The sequence below is a fragment of the Haliaeetus leucocephalus genome, unplaced genomic scaffold, assembly GCF_000737465.1.
Source record: "Haliaeetus leucocephalus isolate CR32 unplaced genomic scaffold, Haliaeetus_leucocephalus-4.0 Scaffold295, whole genome shotgun sequence".
Taxonomy (NCBI): Eukaryota; Metazoa; Chordata; class Aves; order Accipitriformes; family Accipitridae; genus Haliaeetus; species Haliaeetus leucocephalus.
Genome location: NW_010972731.1, coordinates 7,370,003 through 7,384,008, shown reverse-complemented (window position 1 = coordinate 7,384,008; position 14,006 = coordinate 7,370,003). Strand labels below are relative to the sequence as shown.

General features: G+C 50.1%; 1 protein-coding gene across 1 annotated transcript in view; it reads right to left on the bottom strand.

Moving 5' to 3' along the window:
• Window positions 1-251: 251 nt before the first annotated feature.
• Window positions 252-14,006, bottom strand: part of MYO15A (myosin XVA) — a 38,602-nt gene continuing 24,847 nt past the window's right edge. Inside the window, exons 66-68 of the mRNA XM_010570600.1 lie at window positions 7,506-7,586; window positions 2,964-3,119; window positions 252-1,233 (exon numbers count right to left, since the gene is read on the bottom strand). Coding sequence (XP_010568902.1) covers window positions 1,050-1,233; window positions 2,964-3,119; window positions 7,506-7,586 — 421 coding nt within the window. The 3' untranslated portion in view covers window positions 252-1,049. The remainder of the gene's footprint in view (window positions 1,234-2,963; window positions 3,120-7,505; window positions 7,587-14,006) is intronic.

Here is a 14,006-nt window from a genome sequence, read left to right as displayed (position 1 = left end):
CAGACCACAGTGGAGCTGCCCAGCTCCCCCAAGGCCGTGGCAGCGCCTGTTCCTGCTCTGACAGAACGCAGCTGGTCCCTCGGGATGGGATGCTGCGCCACCTCAACTCTCTCCACCTAAAAGGGGCAGTGGTGAACAGGTCTTCTCAGAGGAACCCAAGGCAAGTGTCCTCACAAGCACAGCGTCTCTCCTACTCCTCTTTGCTATCTCCAGCTCTGGGAAGCAGCATGTACTCAATGCGATCACTCGGGTCAATGCTGGGCCAGCCTCAAATGAAGCCAGCCACATCTCCTTCCTCCTCAACCAAAATACACCCCTGGTCAGACCAGCACTGAGAAACCAGAGCTCAAGTACATTCTTCTCGGAGAGGGCAGTGCAGGGACACAAGGCGGTGAGCCCACACTGACTTGTGAAAAGGGACTGGAAAGGAAACCTACAGCATTTAAAACTGGTACTAAAGTGCAACAAAAATGTCCTAAACTCTTTGAAATCAATTGCAGTAAGAGGGGTCTGCAAAGCTTCAAACTTCCAGTTACTGCAGGGCACCCTTAAAACACAACCCAACAACAACTAGGTAAGAGCAGACCAAGGAGCCCTTTGGTGAAGCAAGGAATACGAGGCCACCACAGAGAGTTTCAGCTCCTGGGGTCAAACATCATATTTAGAACACATGAAAAGGAACAAAGTTAAAGCAAAAAAACAAAAATACAACTCTTGAATCTTGCGCAATGAAACAGTTAAACTTTTTGGTGTTTTCAAAAGAAATCCCAACAGACAGCCTGGCATAACTTTATCTGCTTCCTAAGGGAGAGATGCCCATTTGACCCATGACTCAGGACACCATGTGCACTGGACATGTTCCATCCTTATGTATGTCTCAGCATTCCTCCATTCATAAAAACAAATCGCCTAGATCCTTCCTGTTTACTCTTCAGCCTGAAAGGAAAAACCAAAACTGAAGCTAGATGGAAGATAGCCAGAGGGAGGAGAAAGTTTTCACAGACTGGAGGCCAATCTCATCAGCTCCACAAGCCTGGAAAGTGCAATCCTCAGTGTCGCCTCATTTTAACTTTCCTGGCTGGGCTGCCGTCCTCCTCTTCCTCGTCACAGTCCTCCGTATACTCGTAAGACCTTCGCCAATAGTTCTCAGAGCTGAAGTTGCTCCGTCTCCTATGTTTTGGTAAGAGGACTGAGCGCCTGTTCTCCTCTTTATCCATTTCTAGAATCCGTGGCCTATGGAGAGAGAGAAAGAGGGAGTGAGAGCACATCCATGACAGGATTCAGGCATTCCTTGTGCAGACACTATCTGCGGTTTTGCATACTTTGAGCGATATGACTGACTGTTTCCACATTGCTTTCCCAGTGCTGGGCACTCAGCAGAGCAGGAACAGATGACCAAGTTGCACTACCCATGGGGAGGCTGCAAACTTTGCTTTCGATGGTGCAAGTCCTTCCCCTTCCCAGGGCAAGTTTTGGTCTTTACCTCCACCAGGAACACTTCCAAACAGCCCAGTCACCTCTTTTTAAGTGCAGCTTGTGGCCCCAAGAAACATCCCTTGGGCAGAGGGGTCTGCCTCTCCTCCAGCAGAACTCACAGCAGAGAGCTGAGCTCCTTTTCAAGCTGCTGAGGTGCTTGTGGTGCAGGATCAAACCACAGCTCCGAACTCCTTTGTCCTCTCGCTAGTTCTCACAAACATTAGCACAGTGCAGTTGTTACTTCTGCAAAGCTGCCTCTGCTCTCACCTGCGATCTCTTTGTAGTAGGACTGGGCTGGTGGCTGCAGAGACCACTTGTTTTATCTTAGGTGGCAACTGCCAAGTTTCTCCAAGAGATACCACTATCTGATATCCATGCTATTTACCTATGTTATACTGGAGCCTTTGAGGCCAAAGGAAGAAAAACACATGTTTTTCATACCCATCTGCTGCAGGAGTCCATGAAAGTCCCTCCACCCCGATAAGGTCACAACAGGCTAAAACCCAGCCCTCACGATCTGCAGATTTGTCCTGCATGATTGCTCCTCTAATCATACACCAGCCCACTGCATGCTCAGAGGTAAGCCTTCATTTGCAGGCTAGCTTCTCTTCTTGATCTATCTTCCCAGTCAGTCTGAGTCCAGGTGAATGAACACCGCTCATAAACAAGTCATCCCCACCCTCCTCCCTCCAGGACAGGTTGAAACACGAGCTGGGACCGCACAGCAGCCAAGCCCCGGGACCGAACCGACTTTTAGCTTTTACACCATCTGCAGAGAATGCTCTCTTGATCCTCCGGAAGCTTTGGAATTGGAGAATGCCAGAAATATTGCACGACAGCTGGCAGACTGGCTATCACTCACGGCTATCAGTACGTTCACGCAGAGCAAGGTGGTGTTTAAGGGAAGCCTTGCCGCAGAGCTCAAGCTGTCTGAAACCTCAGCAAGCAGCATCCCTGAAGGTCAGGCTTCTGCTTTCACACAGTCTGGTTACACACACAAAAATATACACATGCAGCTCTGGAACCAAAACAGGTCTGAGAAGCTTCCCAAGGCGGCCTTCACCTTTCCCAGATAGCAAAACCTCACATTCTCTCCCAAGACTGCTTTCATAATATAGTTTAACACAGCTGCACAGGTTGCTTGGCAATAGAGGTCAAAAATAATTAGCTGCAGGGAAACTATTGTTCTGAATGACTGCATTATCAACAGCCAGCCAAATCTATTGCTTCTTCATTATGCCACTCACAGGATAAACAATGTAAGCTGCTTACAGCCAGAGCTTAGCCTCTGCAAGCCTAGGAGGAACGTATAAAGAACCTCATTCTGATAAAACAGATCTGTGCACCACAGAAAGCACCCAGGAGGTGCAAACTAGGATGCTTTTAAGTGTGCTGTGCAGCCTCTCTTGTCAGAGGCCAGGAACCTTAGACATGCACTGACCTAGAGATACCATCCAAAACATTGATCTTAGCAGACATCATCCTACCTGTGAGCAGCATCAGGATCTGCTTTGCGATGGGACCGCTTTGGTTTCAGGATCTGGTCCCGGTTGCTTCCCGATAGACGGTCAGAGTTATAACCTGGTGGCAACACAGAGCTACTCAGGGATTTTGTTTCCAATCGAGGTGCATCTAGTCTTGTTCTGCAAATATTTAAAGAGAAGAGAATTTGCAAGGAGTTTCTACAGAACCGCTAACATGCTGCAGTGGACGTCTGTCCTAGATGCTGAAGCAGAACCCTCAATCGCAGCCACACAGCTCAGGAAGAAGGTCAGGACTATTACGCTCAACAGCAGAACGAGCTGCAGCTTTCTGCTACTTGCAGCTTCAGCTTTAACCTTTGCTGCCTTGGTTAGAGGAAGGCTTAGGAACATGTGTAGTCATGAGGTGAATGCAAATGGTGCTGGGCTCACTGCAATCCCAGTTATGGGATACAGAGTAGAGGCGTTGGAGCACCTGTAAAATCCTGTGAAATCACAGTGACTCGTCAATAACTCGCAGCTCCAGTTAAGCCACCTGGGAGATGCCCTGCGAAATCATCATCACCTACAACAGTAATAACTGCTTCTATCTGGAAACTCCCTACTGTCTCAAGATCTTGTGGGGTCAGGCCTTTCTCAGCTTGACTAAGAGGTTTAAAGAGTTGAAGCACGAGTCAGGAGAAGGTCTAGCAAACAGAAGCTGCACCACATCCCTTCCAGCAGCGCAGCACACGCTCAAGCTACAGCGGAGAGCAAGCACAGCTCATCCCAGAGCAGAACTGTCACTGGCCCAGGCACGACTGTAGCCATGCACATGTGGAGGGGAAGCAGCAGGCTAAGCAGCAGGAATAAAAACTCCACGGCGCAGCGTCTTATCATGGCGCTATCGCCATCTCCCAAGCACAGCACAGTTACCAGTCTCAACTTACAAGCTCTGCTAAAGTCTATTTCAAAACTCAGACTGAAGCCTAAGAATGGGCAAAACACTCTAAAAGGTGGTGCTGGTGCTCCAGAGCTGCCTATTTCAGGAGGATGGAAGCCACTTCCCAGAAGGAAAGGCACCCTGATATTGTTGCTGCAGCCTGTCTCCCTCCTTGGGATTAGGGGTGAATATGGAAGGGGTCTGGGTGAAAGAAAGCGGAGAACCACTACTTGCTCTCTAGTGCTGAACTTTAGCTCCTGAGGGAGGTTTCCACAGGAGAATCCCAACCTAAACTCCCATTAGGAAGCACGTTCAGTTGCCAAGCTTCCTGTCCGCCATCAGAGAGAGCCTCTTCAAGTTAACCAGGGCAATGCCAGGCTGGCACACGTGAAACCGGGCATGGCAGCCCAAGTCTGCCCAGCATGCCAGAAACAAGGAACACTTCCGCAGGCAGCTGCCAGGCTGGAGCCGGCGCTAGTCCACAATGCCATCGTCCTGAGCTGTTCTCAGCTCCAGGACTGGACCCAGTCCAGCTTGAACACCAAAGGCATTGCAGATCCTGCCCCAGACAAGTTAGGTGGTTTAAATACCTCTCAAATACAACAGCAACTACAGGCCTGCAATTAAAACAAACAAACCACCAAATATACTGCAAGGGCAAGGGAACACCAGCCACGCTCTCTCTGTCCACAGAGCAATGCAGGTATGAGTTGCAGAAGCAGGTATGAGGAGAGGCTATACTAAAATGGAGAGTAAATTACCTACTGAAGTTCAAGTTAAATAGAATAACTCCCCAACGCAATGGCTTGCAAAGAAATGCTTACAAACGGCAGCATAAGCCCTCTAAAATGACTTTCAAGACCCGCTTCAATAGGTCTTATTTCTATCCCCACCTCCCACATTACCTCTTTCAGCATCTCATGAAATTGAGCGCACCGTTCCTCCCCCCCAGACTCTTGCTCAAAGCGCTTCCAAACCTGGCTGGCTCCCCGCAGTCCTGCACTCCGATATGCAGGAAACACTGTAAATATCATCACACTACAGCACTGAAGTGTTTATGACCTACTTGGTAACCACGCCGCTCTCAAGCATCCTGCAAAACCCAGCCACTTCTCTAGCTCATGCAGCTTTGTTCTCCTGCCGCTGCCAGCAAAAACCGTCTCTAGAACCACACGCTCGGAGGCAAGAGCAGATCCAGACTCAAACGTCTGGGGCCCAGCAGGCTCTGGCAGCCTATTCAGAGCCGAATAACCCAGCTCCAAGCTGCAGCAAAGTTTATGCTGCTCTGTGACCCAACTGATCTGATCCCGCTGGAAAGCTCAGGGCTGATTCTTACCATGAAGATGAGGAAGGGGAGTTTTATGAGGCCGCTGGCTGCTCCCAAGCCTTTCATGCTAGCAGGCTACCAGCGGAAGTAGCTGTTTTCCTGGTTGCATAACACGCTATTTCAGACTGCACAAAGTCGCATGATCCGGGGCTAGGGAATGGCATTCGCTGCAGCAATACATGCCACGGGGATGCGAGCGCAGACAAAGGTCACCGCGGCCCTGCTGTGCATGCATGCATGCACACGGGACTCAGCGAGGAGATGGCCGCCGTCACAGGGGATAAGCAGCAATTAATAAGCTCTATTTGGCAGCAGAGTGCACCCTTTGGCAAACAGGCAATTGCCATGTATTCACCAGGGCTGCTAAGCTCTACGGAGATTACACAAAAATAATTACCAGGGGGTTTCCACTTTGCTCAAGAGAAAAATCCTGTTGTGGTTTCATTCAGCCTGCCAGTCAAGTCAGCCCATCACTGTCTGCATATGACTGGGCAGAGACACACTTCTGCTCTAGCACTAAGCAAATCAGGCCCCTAAAATCAGGGGAAGACAGAAGGACGCACTGCTACAGAAGGATAGCTAAGCAAACATACGCAACAGGGCTCTGCGAGGAGCTAATGGGCCTTGTCTGTTCAGCAGCGATGCACCAGGTCAGCCGGGTACATCTCAGCCAGCTAGGTGCTTGCCCAGTTGCACTTTTGAGGACAGTCAGGCTAGACGGAAATAAATCAACACCCTTAGCTTACAGAAGCTGGCGAAAGCAAGAGGTAGAGCCAGTTTAAACGAGTATCTTAGATATCTGCACCAGTTTGGGCACTTCAGTTTATTTAGCTGACTGACTTTTCTAGGGAACTGCTCTACAGCCTAGGACAGGCAGCTTCTCTATCCCAAAGCCCAACTAAAGCAGCTACAGGATTTGGAGATGCCTTCCACTGGTGTTCATCAGCACTCGCACTGCTTTTTGTTGGCTGCAGTAACCAACAATGTGAACACAACAGTCTTTTAGTTTTTATCGCAACCCTCTCACCTTAAACCTCACGTGGCAATAACCAGCTATTGGGTGGTTTGGTTCTAATCTCTTTCTTTCATCCCACTCTATCACCTGCCACATCTCATCCCGCCTCCCTGGGTCTGTGCTGATTTAGCCTGGCTAACGCCTCAGGGCTGCTGTTTTTCCTGCCTTCATTTCATGGGTCTCTCTAACCAGATGTCCAACTCCAGTCCACTGGCTTTGTGCCATACCTTCACAACGTTGCCAGACTTGTTTTGAAACCAACTAAGCCGTCCAAAAGCTCAGCAAGTCTGAATCTAGACCACTTGCCTGCTAGCCTTATGCCAGTCTGCGCCACAACTGCAGCCCTGCCACCAATGCCCACACTTTTGGCTCGGTTCACAGGACTCAAGTCATGTGTTTTCACTTGCAAAAAGATTTCTTGACAGCAGAATTACTGCTAACACCTTCTAAGGCACAATCAATATGGGTCAATGTGTGGCAGTCACATTTTTTGGTCTCCTAGTAGAAGACACTGATGAGAGAGGACATTTCTGGGCACAAAAAAAGGTTATACTGAGGGAGTTTGGGGTGGGATTGGTTTATTTTTTCTCCATTTTCTTAAGAGCTTTAGGAACAAGCACTGGTTGATGAAATGCCATCAAGACAGCGTATCTTCTTAAACAGGAAGCGTGCTTCTAAAACAGCTTACAGAGCTTGGCTTCCCAACACCGACTTGAAGGACAAGTTCTGTAAAGTGAGCACTAAATTCACTGCATCTGTTTCCCTTCAAAGCCAGCATCTTCCTCTCACTCTCCCCAGGAAATGAAAGCCATGTTACCAAGAAAACTTTATCTGCTTTACAGGAGATTCTCCATCATAAGCATTAGCTCCAAAGGACTGTCCAGGTAACTCTCTCATGTGGATATCATATGGTCAGACACCTGAATACATAGCCCAAAACAAGAGAGTTTGAAATCCTAGCTGTTTGGAGTTAGGCAGCCAATAAAAGCCAGGTGTTTGGACACGAACAAAGCTTGCAAACCCAGACATTACAATGAAGTACTGCCGCACTGAGCCAAGAAGTGATTAACTCTGCAGTAACAAGTTCCATCTACTTCCACCAGCCAAGCGATGGGTACAGCAAGACACAAGTAAGGATGAGAGTGACATCCAAGCAAGATGTAAGATCAAGCCAGCAAATTAACAAGCAAGACAGTTTTAAAGTGTTTCTTTAAAAGCACCTTAGGAAACATCACAACACCACATCCAAGTTTATCTTACTGTCCGGAGGGCTTCAACACTTACTTTCGAAGGATGATGACAGCTCTTCTTTCCTTAATGTCCTGTGGTCGAATACAGTGTGTAATTTCATCGGCTGCATATCCACTGACAACAAAAACAAAAAGCCACTGTGAGAAAGATGACAGGCAGAAGCAGAAAGTGGTTGCCAGCCTCAACAACTCAGTTTGGCCAGTCATTTCCTAACTTCCACCAGGAATTCCTCCTCCAAACACCATTCCCCAGGCACACAGGAGCTAGACTTATAGGAAGGAGGAAACTCCAGGAAAGAATGAGGACAGTCAAGGCTTTTTTTTTTTTTTTACTCAGTTTTTTAGCATATACCAGAGGAAACTACCACGTGCCACAACATTGTGAAATAAGACATGTAGAAAATGAGTTTATGGAGTGTAAATTCAGCCAATTCATTTATCAAGAAATTAGAGAGCAACAGCAGGAAAAAAAAAATCAGCATATTGCTCCAAAGCATCTTCTGACATATGTCCCTGAGAAAAAGCCATCTCTCGTGGCTGAGATGCACAGCATACCTAGACACTTATGCATACCGGAGTCAATGAGTAGATTCATTAGTTGAGGAGGGGGTGCAGTGGTGGTAAGAGTCAAGTGTCTCACCCCCCTCACCTGGGCACAGATGCTGCTGTCTCAGCACCCTCACCCTCCCCACTACCCCCCCGTGTGGCACATCCTCAGCCACAGTACAAACATCACTCCCCAGCACAGCCCAACCCCAACACAACGCACAGGGGGTAATCTTCAAATTCAGACCTGCAAACCAAGCTGCACTCCTAAAACCTCCCTGCCACAGGGCTCACAAGGTGAGACAGCTACCTGGGCCGAGGAAAATTACACCAAGCTCAAGCAGCTACGTCACCACGCAGTAGCCGTTCTTGGCAGGAGCATTTCGCTGTATGAGATGACTTCACCTACTCCGCGTTTCTAGCAGGCAGGAGGAAAGCCATGGCCAATGAGGGCCCCAGCTACCCACAACACAGAGTAGCATTTTTCTTGTGATTGCTTCTGTTGTTCAGCACAACTCCCAGGGTCCAGCGCAGCACGTGAGATCACGGCGGGTCTGTGGAGAGCGGCCATCATGCTTGCTCGGACACACAAACCACCCCGCCAGGAGCACATCTCGTCACTCGCATGGGTGCTAACGAGCAGGTCCGAGAGGTGGGCCTGCCCTCTACCTGCTGTTTGGAGAGCATCTGTTCACAAAAGAGCCTTCTAGAGTCCAGTATGGGGAAAAAAGAGAAGTTAAAACACCTTCAGAGCCTCCCGAAATAGCTGACAAGGACAGAAATGTCTTTGAAGGGACTTGGACAGAGGCTGCTGAAGCCATACAAAGCTAGCACACCCCCACGCTGGTTTAACCTGAAGCAGAAATCAATGAGCCCACTCTCTCCACGAGGCTTTATGGTGAAGCTGCTGTCAGCCAGCCCTCCAGGAGCACGGCCAGGGTCATTGGCTTGCAGGTTATTCAGAATGCTCAGAGCAGAGAACAGATCACGCACACGCAGGTCTCCTCTGGGGATGGGACCGGGTTTCCTTTATCTGGTTAGATAACCCACCCACTCACTGAGGAACACACACCTCTCAAAGATGGATTTACTGTTCTAAGAAGAGAGTTAAGAGTCTAAAACCTGTTCAGTTAAAACAGGGGTTGATGTCCATCCCCCCCATCCTCCGGGGCACTGCAGAACAAGACAGTGTTATGTGAAGGGGCTTATAATGATGCTCTATTATGTTCCAGGAATCTCTGCGTCAAGCTCCAGCAAATTCATTAATATCACCCATGTTAACATTCAACTCGGCACATCCTCAGCGACACTCTGAACATCAGGAAAAGGTCTGCTTCCAGACCTGTGCTCTCCATCATGAGATGTCAGCCTGGCCACTCGTTCTCACTCCCCAGGCAGCGACCTGCTTTCCAGCTCACTTTCAGAGTGATGCCAGGCACAGCTCGTGGTCCCAGATGCACATGGGCAGCACCAAAGCAACAGCCCCACTAACCCCATCCGAAGCCGTAATGGGGACCCACCAGTCTGTCCCAGTGCCACGCTGGTGTGGGAAAACCCAGCTTGCACCACATCAGATACAGTGATAGCATCTCTCCGCACGGGCCTCCAGCAAAGGGGTTTGCACAGGCACCAGGAAGAGAAATGGAAGAAAAAGATTATTTGGTTGTGTCACACTTATTCTGCTTTGTGCCAGTATGAACTTCTCACCCACTGCCTGGCCTCGCTGCATCCTGATGAGGGGTGATGGGCCAGAAGCTGGAACAAAACACCTATAATGATATCGAGGATCTACCCAGAGATTTCTTGCCCAGAGAACAAACCCAAAGCACAAGGTAAGAGACAACTTGGTAAGGAAAACCCTAAATTGCTGCCCACAAGAACACCTGAGCATGTCTCCAGCCTAGAGCATTTTCCAGAAGAACATGGGGAGGCGTAGATGCTATCCACACACTCCCCCAACTAACACCCCGACTCCTAACCAACCTGTCGGATCTTACACCCCCAACTCCTCCTCAAGTCCCTTTTCCAGTCCACAAGAGTTGCTGCCGAGCCACAACATAACTGATTCACACGGAGATGAAAGCAGATTTTTTTGTACAAACATCACCAGAAAGGAGGCCCTGAAGTTCTGCAGAACATCTAACAAGAAATATTTCTAGGGGTTGACAACAGCCAGGCCAGCTCAGAGGCAGAGGAACCTCGCACACTAGCCCATCACAGAGTTTGTGCAGCTCAATGCTTTACTTGTGGTTCAGGAAAGCTGCTGCCACAAACCACAGCTGTGACACCGACCAGTTCAAGCAAAGCTTGAACAAATCTATTTGCCTCATCACCACTAGCACATGCAGAACTTCCTCTGCACCAACGGCCTCTTCTGAGGCATCAGACTTTTCTGGAAAAGCATCTAATCCAGGCAGTTGCAGAGAGATTCCTCCAGCTGGGAAGAAAGCAGATTCATCCTCCAGAAACTCCAACCAGCTCCAATTATGTTACCATCAGGCATGCCTTGAGACAACAGGAGAGACAAACATTACGATGTTTCCACTGCTATTACGCACAGCGGGGAGACAACCTGGAGCACTCACCAGCTGCAGAAGGGAAGCCCGTATGGCGTACAAGCTCTCAGAACTTGGGAAATGTTACTTTTGGTCATTTATTCCCCTGGCTAAATGCAACTGCACTATTTTCAACCCCAGTTCTGAGATGCAACACCCAACAGTTAAACAAAAGCTGGCTGGGGACTCAGATTTGCTACCTACGACAGCATCTGTGGGGCACGGTGTGGTGCAGGGGTCTGGCTGGAACCACCCACCCTGGCTGGCTCTGCACAACGTCCCCCCCAGCTCCATCCCTTTTTTCCAGCCTAAGCATTTGTCAAACCACGTGTTTCCCAGATGAATGGGCAAATTCCTCCATCTCCTCCCCACTGCTTCTATCGATTGACACTTATCAAATTCTTTTTTAAAAAAAAACAAACAAAAAAAACCAGAAGAACACCCACAAACGTGGTCCAGCAAGCAGCCCCCAACAGGCAGCTGATAGTCGAACAGGACTGAAATCCAACTTCACTCCGACTGCCTGAAAAGAGCAGCACAGACCGAGACACTGCTGTCGCTTTCCCTTGGCCCGGCTGGCAGCAGGACAAACCTGCAGGAGCACCGGCTTCCCAGGGCTGCGGGAAAAGAGGGGACTGGAGGAGGTCTTCTTTTAGATGTCACAACCTACAAGGGCAAGTCTTCACTGCAGATGGGAAAGGAGAGGAAAAAAGTGCCTTGCTGGAAGAGCAAAGGGCTAGTTAGCAGGTCGCAAGGTGGCTTAGCCTTTGTCGTGCTGGCAGAGGTGCGCAGCCCAGCCAGGAGAATCTCCATTCCACCTTTTAAACACTAACCTGTCGTTTGAGGTCCGAATACGTTCCAGTGAGTTTGAGGCGGGTTCAGTGTTTGCAAACACCACAGCCTGCTTCACAGTAGGCAAATAAAGTCAAGGGAGGGATATGGGGAAAGCCCCTCTGCAAACTCCCTGCCGGATAGGTGGCTACAAAATCGAGAGGACAATTTGGAACAGGCTGCTGAGAGCAGGAACATGACAGGTGAGACCTGGGTAGAGCCTGAGAACGATGTGGGGGCAAAGGGAGAGATCCCACAGCCTTCTTTAGATCCTCATGATTTCCACACTGTAACCAAACACATGCGGCTACCCTGGCTTCCCCAGAAAGGCGGCACGCCAGCAGCAGCCACTGACCCAGCAATATTTGAATCACAGACATTACAAGCATGCCATTTCTATCTGCGCCGTTTCCCTATCTCCAGGGCAACTGCCTTCAGCAACTGTTTACTAAGAGCAGAAAAAGCCAAGTTTGGGGAATTGACTTAAACATCACCAAGGGCTGGATTTTGGAGATACACCCCTCAGAGCCGACCCGACGGTCTGCAGCTCTCCCTGCTCCTCCCAAATTGCTGGGGTTAGAGGGGAGACAAGGAGATCTGCAGGAGTCGAGGAACCTGCATCCAGCCAGGATCATATCATCACAGAACAATCACTTTGGCAGAATCTCTCTTAAGTGAGTGCTAAGTATCTGCTAACTGCTGTACCAAAACTGAAATAATCCCCTTTTTTTCAAGTCTATTATTTGCTGGAAAATGGAACATCTAACTCCAGAGTTGGGTTGGTCAGAAACCAACCCTTCTAATCAAGAGTTAAAAGATATCTTTGTTTGTTTTGTAACTCCGGTTGATTGCTTTGACCATCAGTTAATAAACTGATTACGGCACCCAGGTGACCCTGGCCACCAACCCAAATGCACCGGCCTGGGAGACACCCCGCTCCAATTCCGGGAGCCCTGAGCCAGCTTCCTCTTCCCAGCAGTTTTGGGGGAAGAGCAAGGGTCTGGGACAAGAAAACATCATTCTCTGGTCCAGGAGCAGAGAAAAGCACCTCTTCCTCCTCCCGCCATCCTCCACTGCAAAGTCCCAATCCTGCTTCAGATGTAAGGCCATGAGTTTTCCTAGTGGCTTTGACTACAGGACTTCAGACTGACCCTGCATTAACAGCACTGCCAGCATGCTTCTAAGCAAGAAAAAACTCTCACTGTCCTTAAAAAAAAAAAAGGCCTCTGGCTGTAAAAGAAAGGACAACTATTTACTCCAGGCCCGCCGGGGAAAGGCGGCACAGGGGTTCGCATCACCGGCAAGAAAATTAGGGTAGAAAGTTTCCCTCCTGGTGTCTAAGAGAAGTCAGGGAGCAGAGCGGCTGCCTCACAGCCAGCAGTCTCCATCCCCAGGGATGGAGCTTGCTCTGCGGTAAAAGGACACTCGGCAGGATGGGTGCTCCCGAGTCCCGTTTCACGAAATCACCGTGACCTCTGTCCCCTCCCCGTCCTCCGGCACCGTCCCTGCCCTGGCCACTCCAGCAGAGAACAAGAAAATGTCCTCGGCGCTGTTCCCGCTTCCCTCTGCAGCCTCCCTCATCCCTCGCTAATCCACAGAAGTTACCTAACGCTGGGGGTACGGCGAGGATTAGTTAACGTTTGTGCAGCTTTTCTGAGATAAAAGCTACGCGAGATCTCAGCATTTATTATTGATGCACTAGTCAACGGTGCAAGGCTGTGCGTATGCGGGGGGAAAAATTCCTTCCCGAACCCTGCGGCGATCACTTTACAAGCCAAAGCAGGGGATTGTGTTACAGCCCGGGAGCCCTGAAAACCGGCCTGGACCTTTACCAGTCCAAAAAATAAAACCCCAAATGAGGATACTGTTGGTAGCTCAGAGCACTGCTGGCATAGTCCCGGCGATCCCTGCTCCTGGCAGGGAGCACTCTGACCTTCAGGGACACGAGGGACTGGTGCTTCCCGAGTCGGGCAGCCCCGGCGCTGGGCTTTGAGCTGCGCTCCCCAAGACCTGGGCGCCGGCAGGTCCGTACGCACCAGCCTGCACGTACTCTGCCTGTCCCCTTACCTGCCTGCTCTGCCCGCCCAGCGTGTACCGGGAGTCAGCGGGGATTAGGAAGCAGGCGTTTCCCAGTGCCAATCCCAGCTTTACTACCGACCGGCTGCATGACCTTGGGCAGGTCATTTCACCTCCACAGCTCTTCCCCCGTTTGCCAGAACGCACGTGAAGTCCTTCCTTGTGCCTGTGACCCGCCACTGCTTCCAAGCGACAGTCCCATGGGGCTCTGCACTCTGGTCTCCCCAACGGCGTCGGGCAGGGAAGGGTTTAGCATTCCCAGTTTACAGACTGGGAAGACGAGGCCGTTCACACCTCCTCTCCACGCTTAAGGTCAGGTCAGGGAGGCACTGGCCAAGCTAAGAATAGACCCAGGAGCCCCATCCCAGCCAGCTGCTCCGCTCTGACCGCTCTTGGGCAGAGGATCCATTTTGTATCTCGATGTGTTATTTTTACCGTTTACGGGAACTACGGCAAAGCTCGGCTCCGCAAGTGGCCGTGCTCCCACCAGGACTCGCCTCGAGGCCTGCAGAGATGGTGCTACCCCC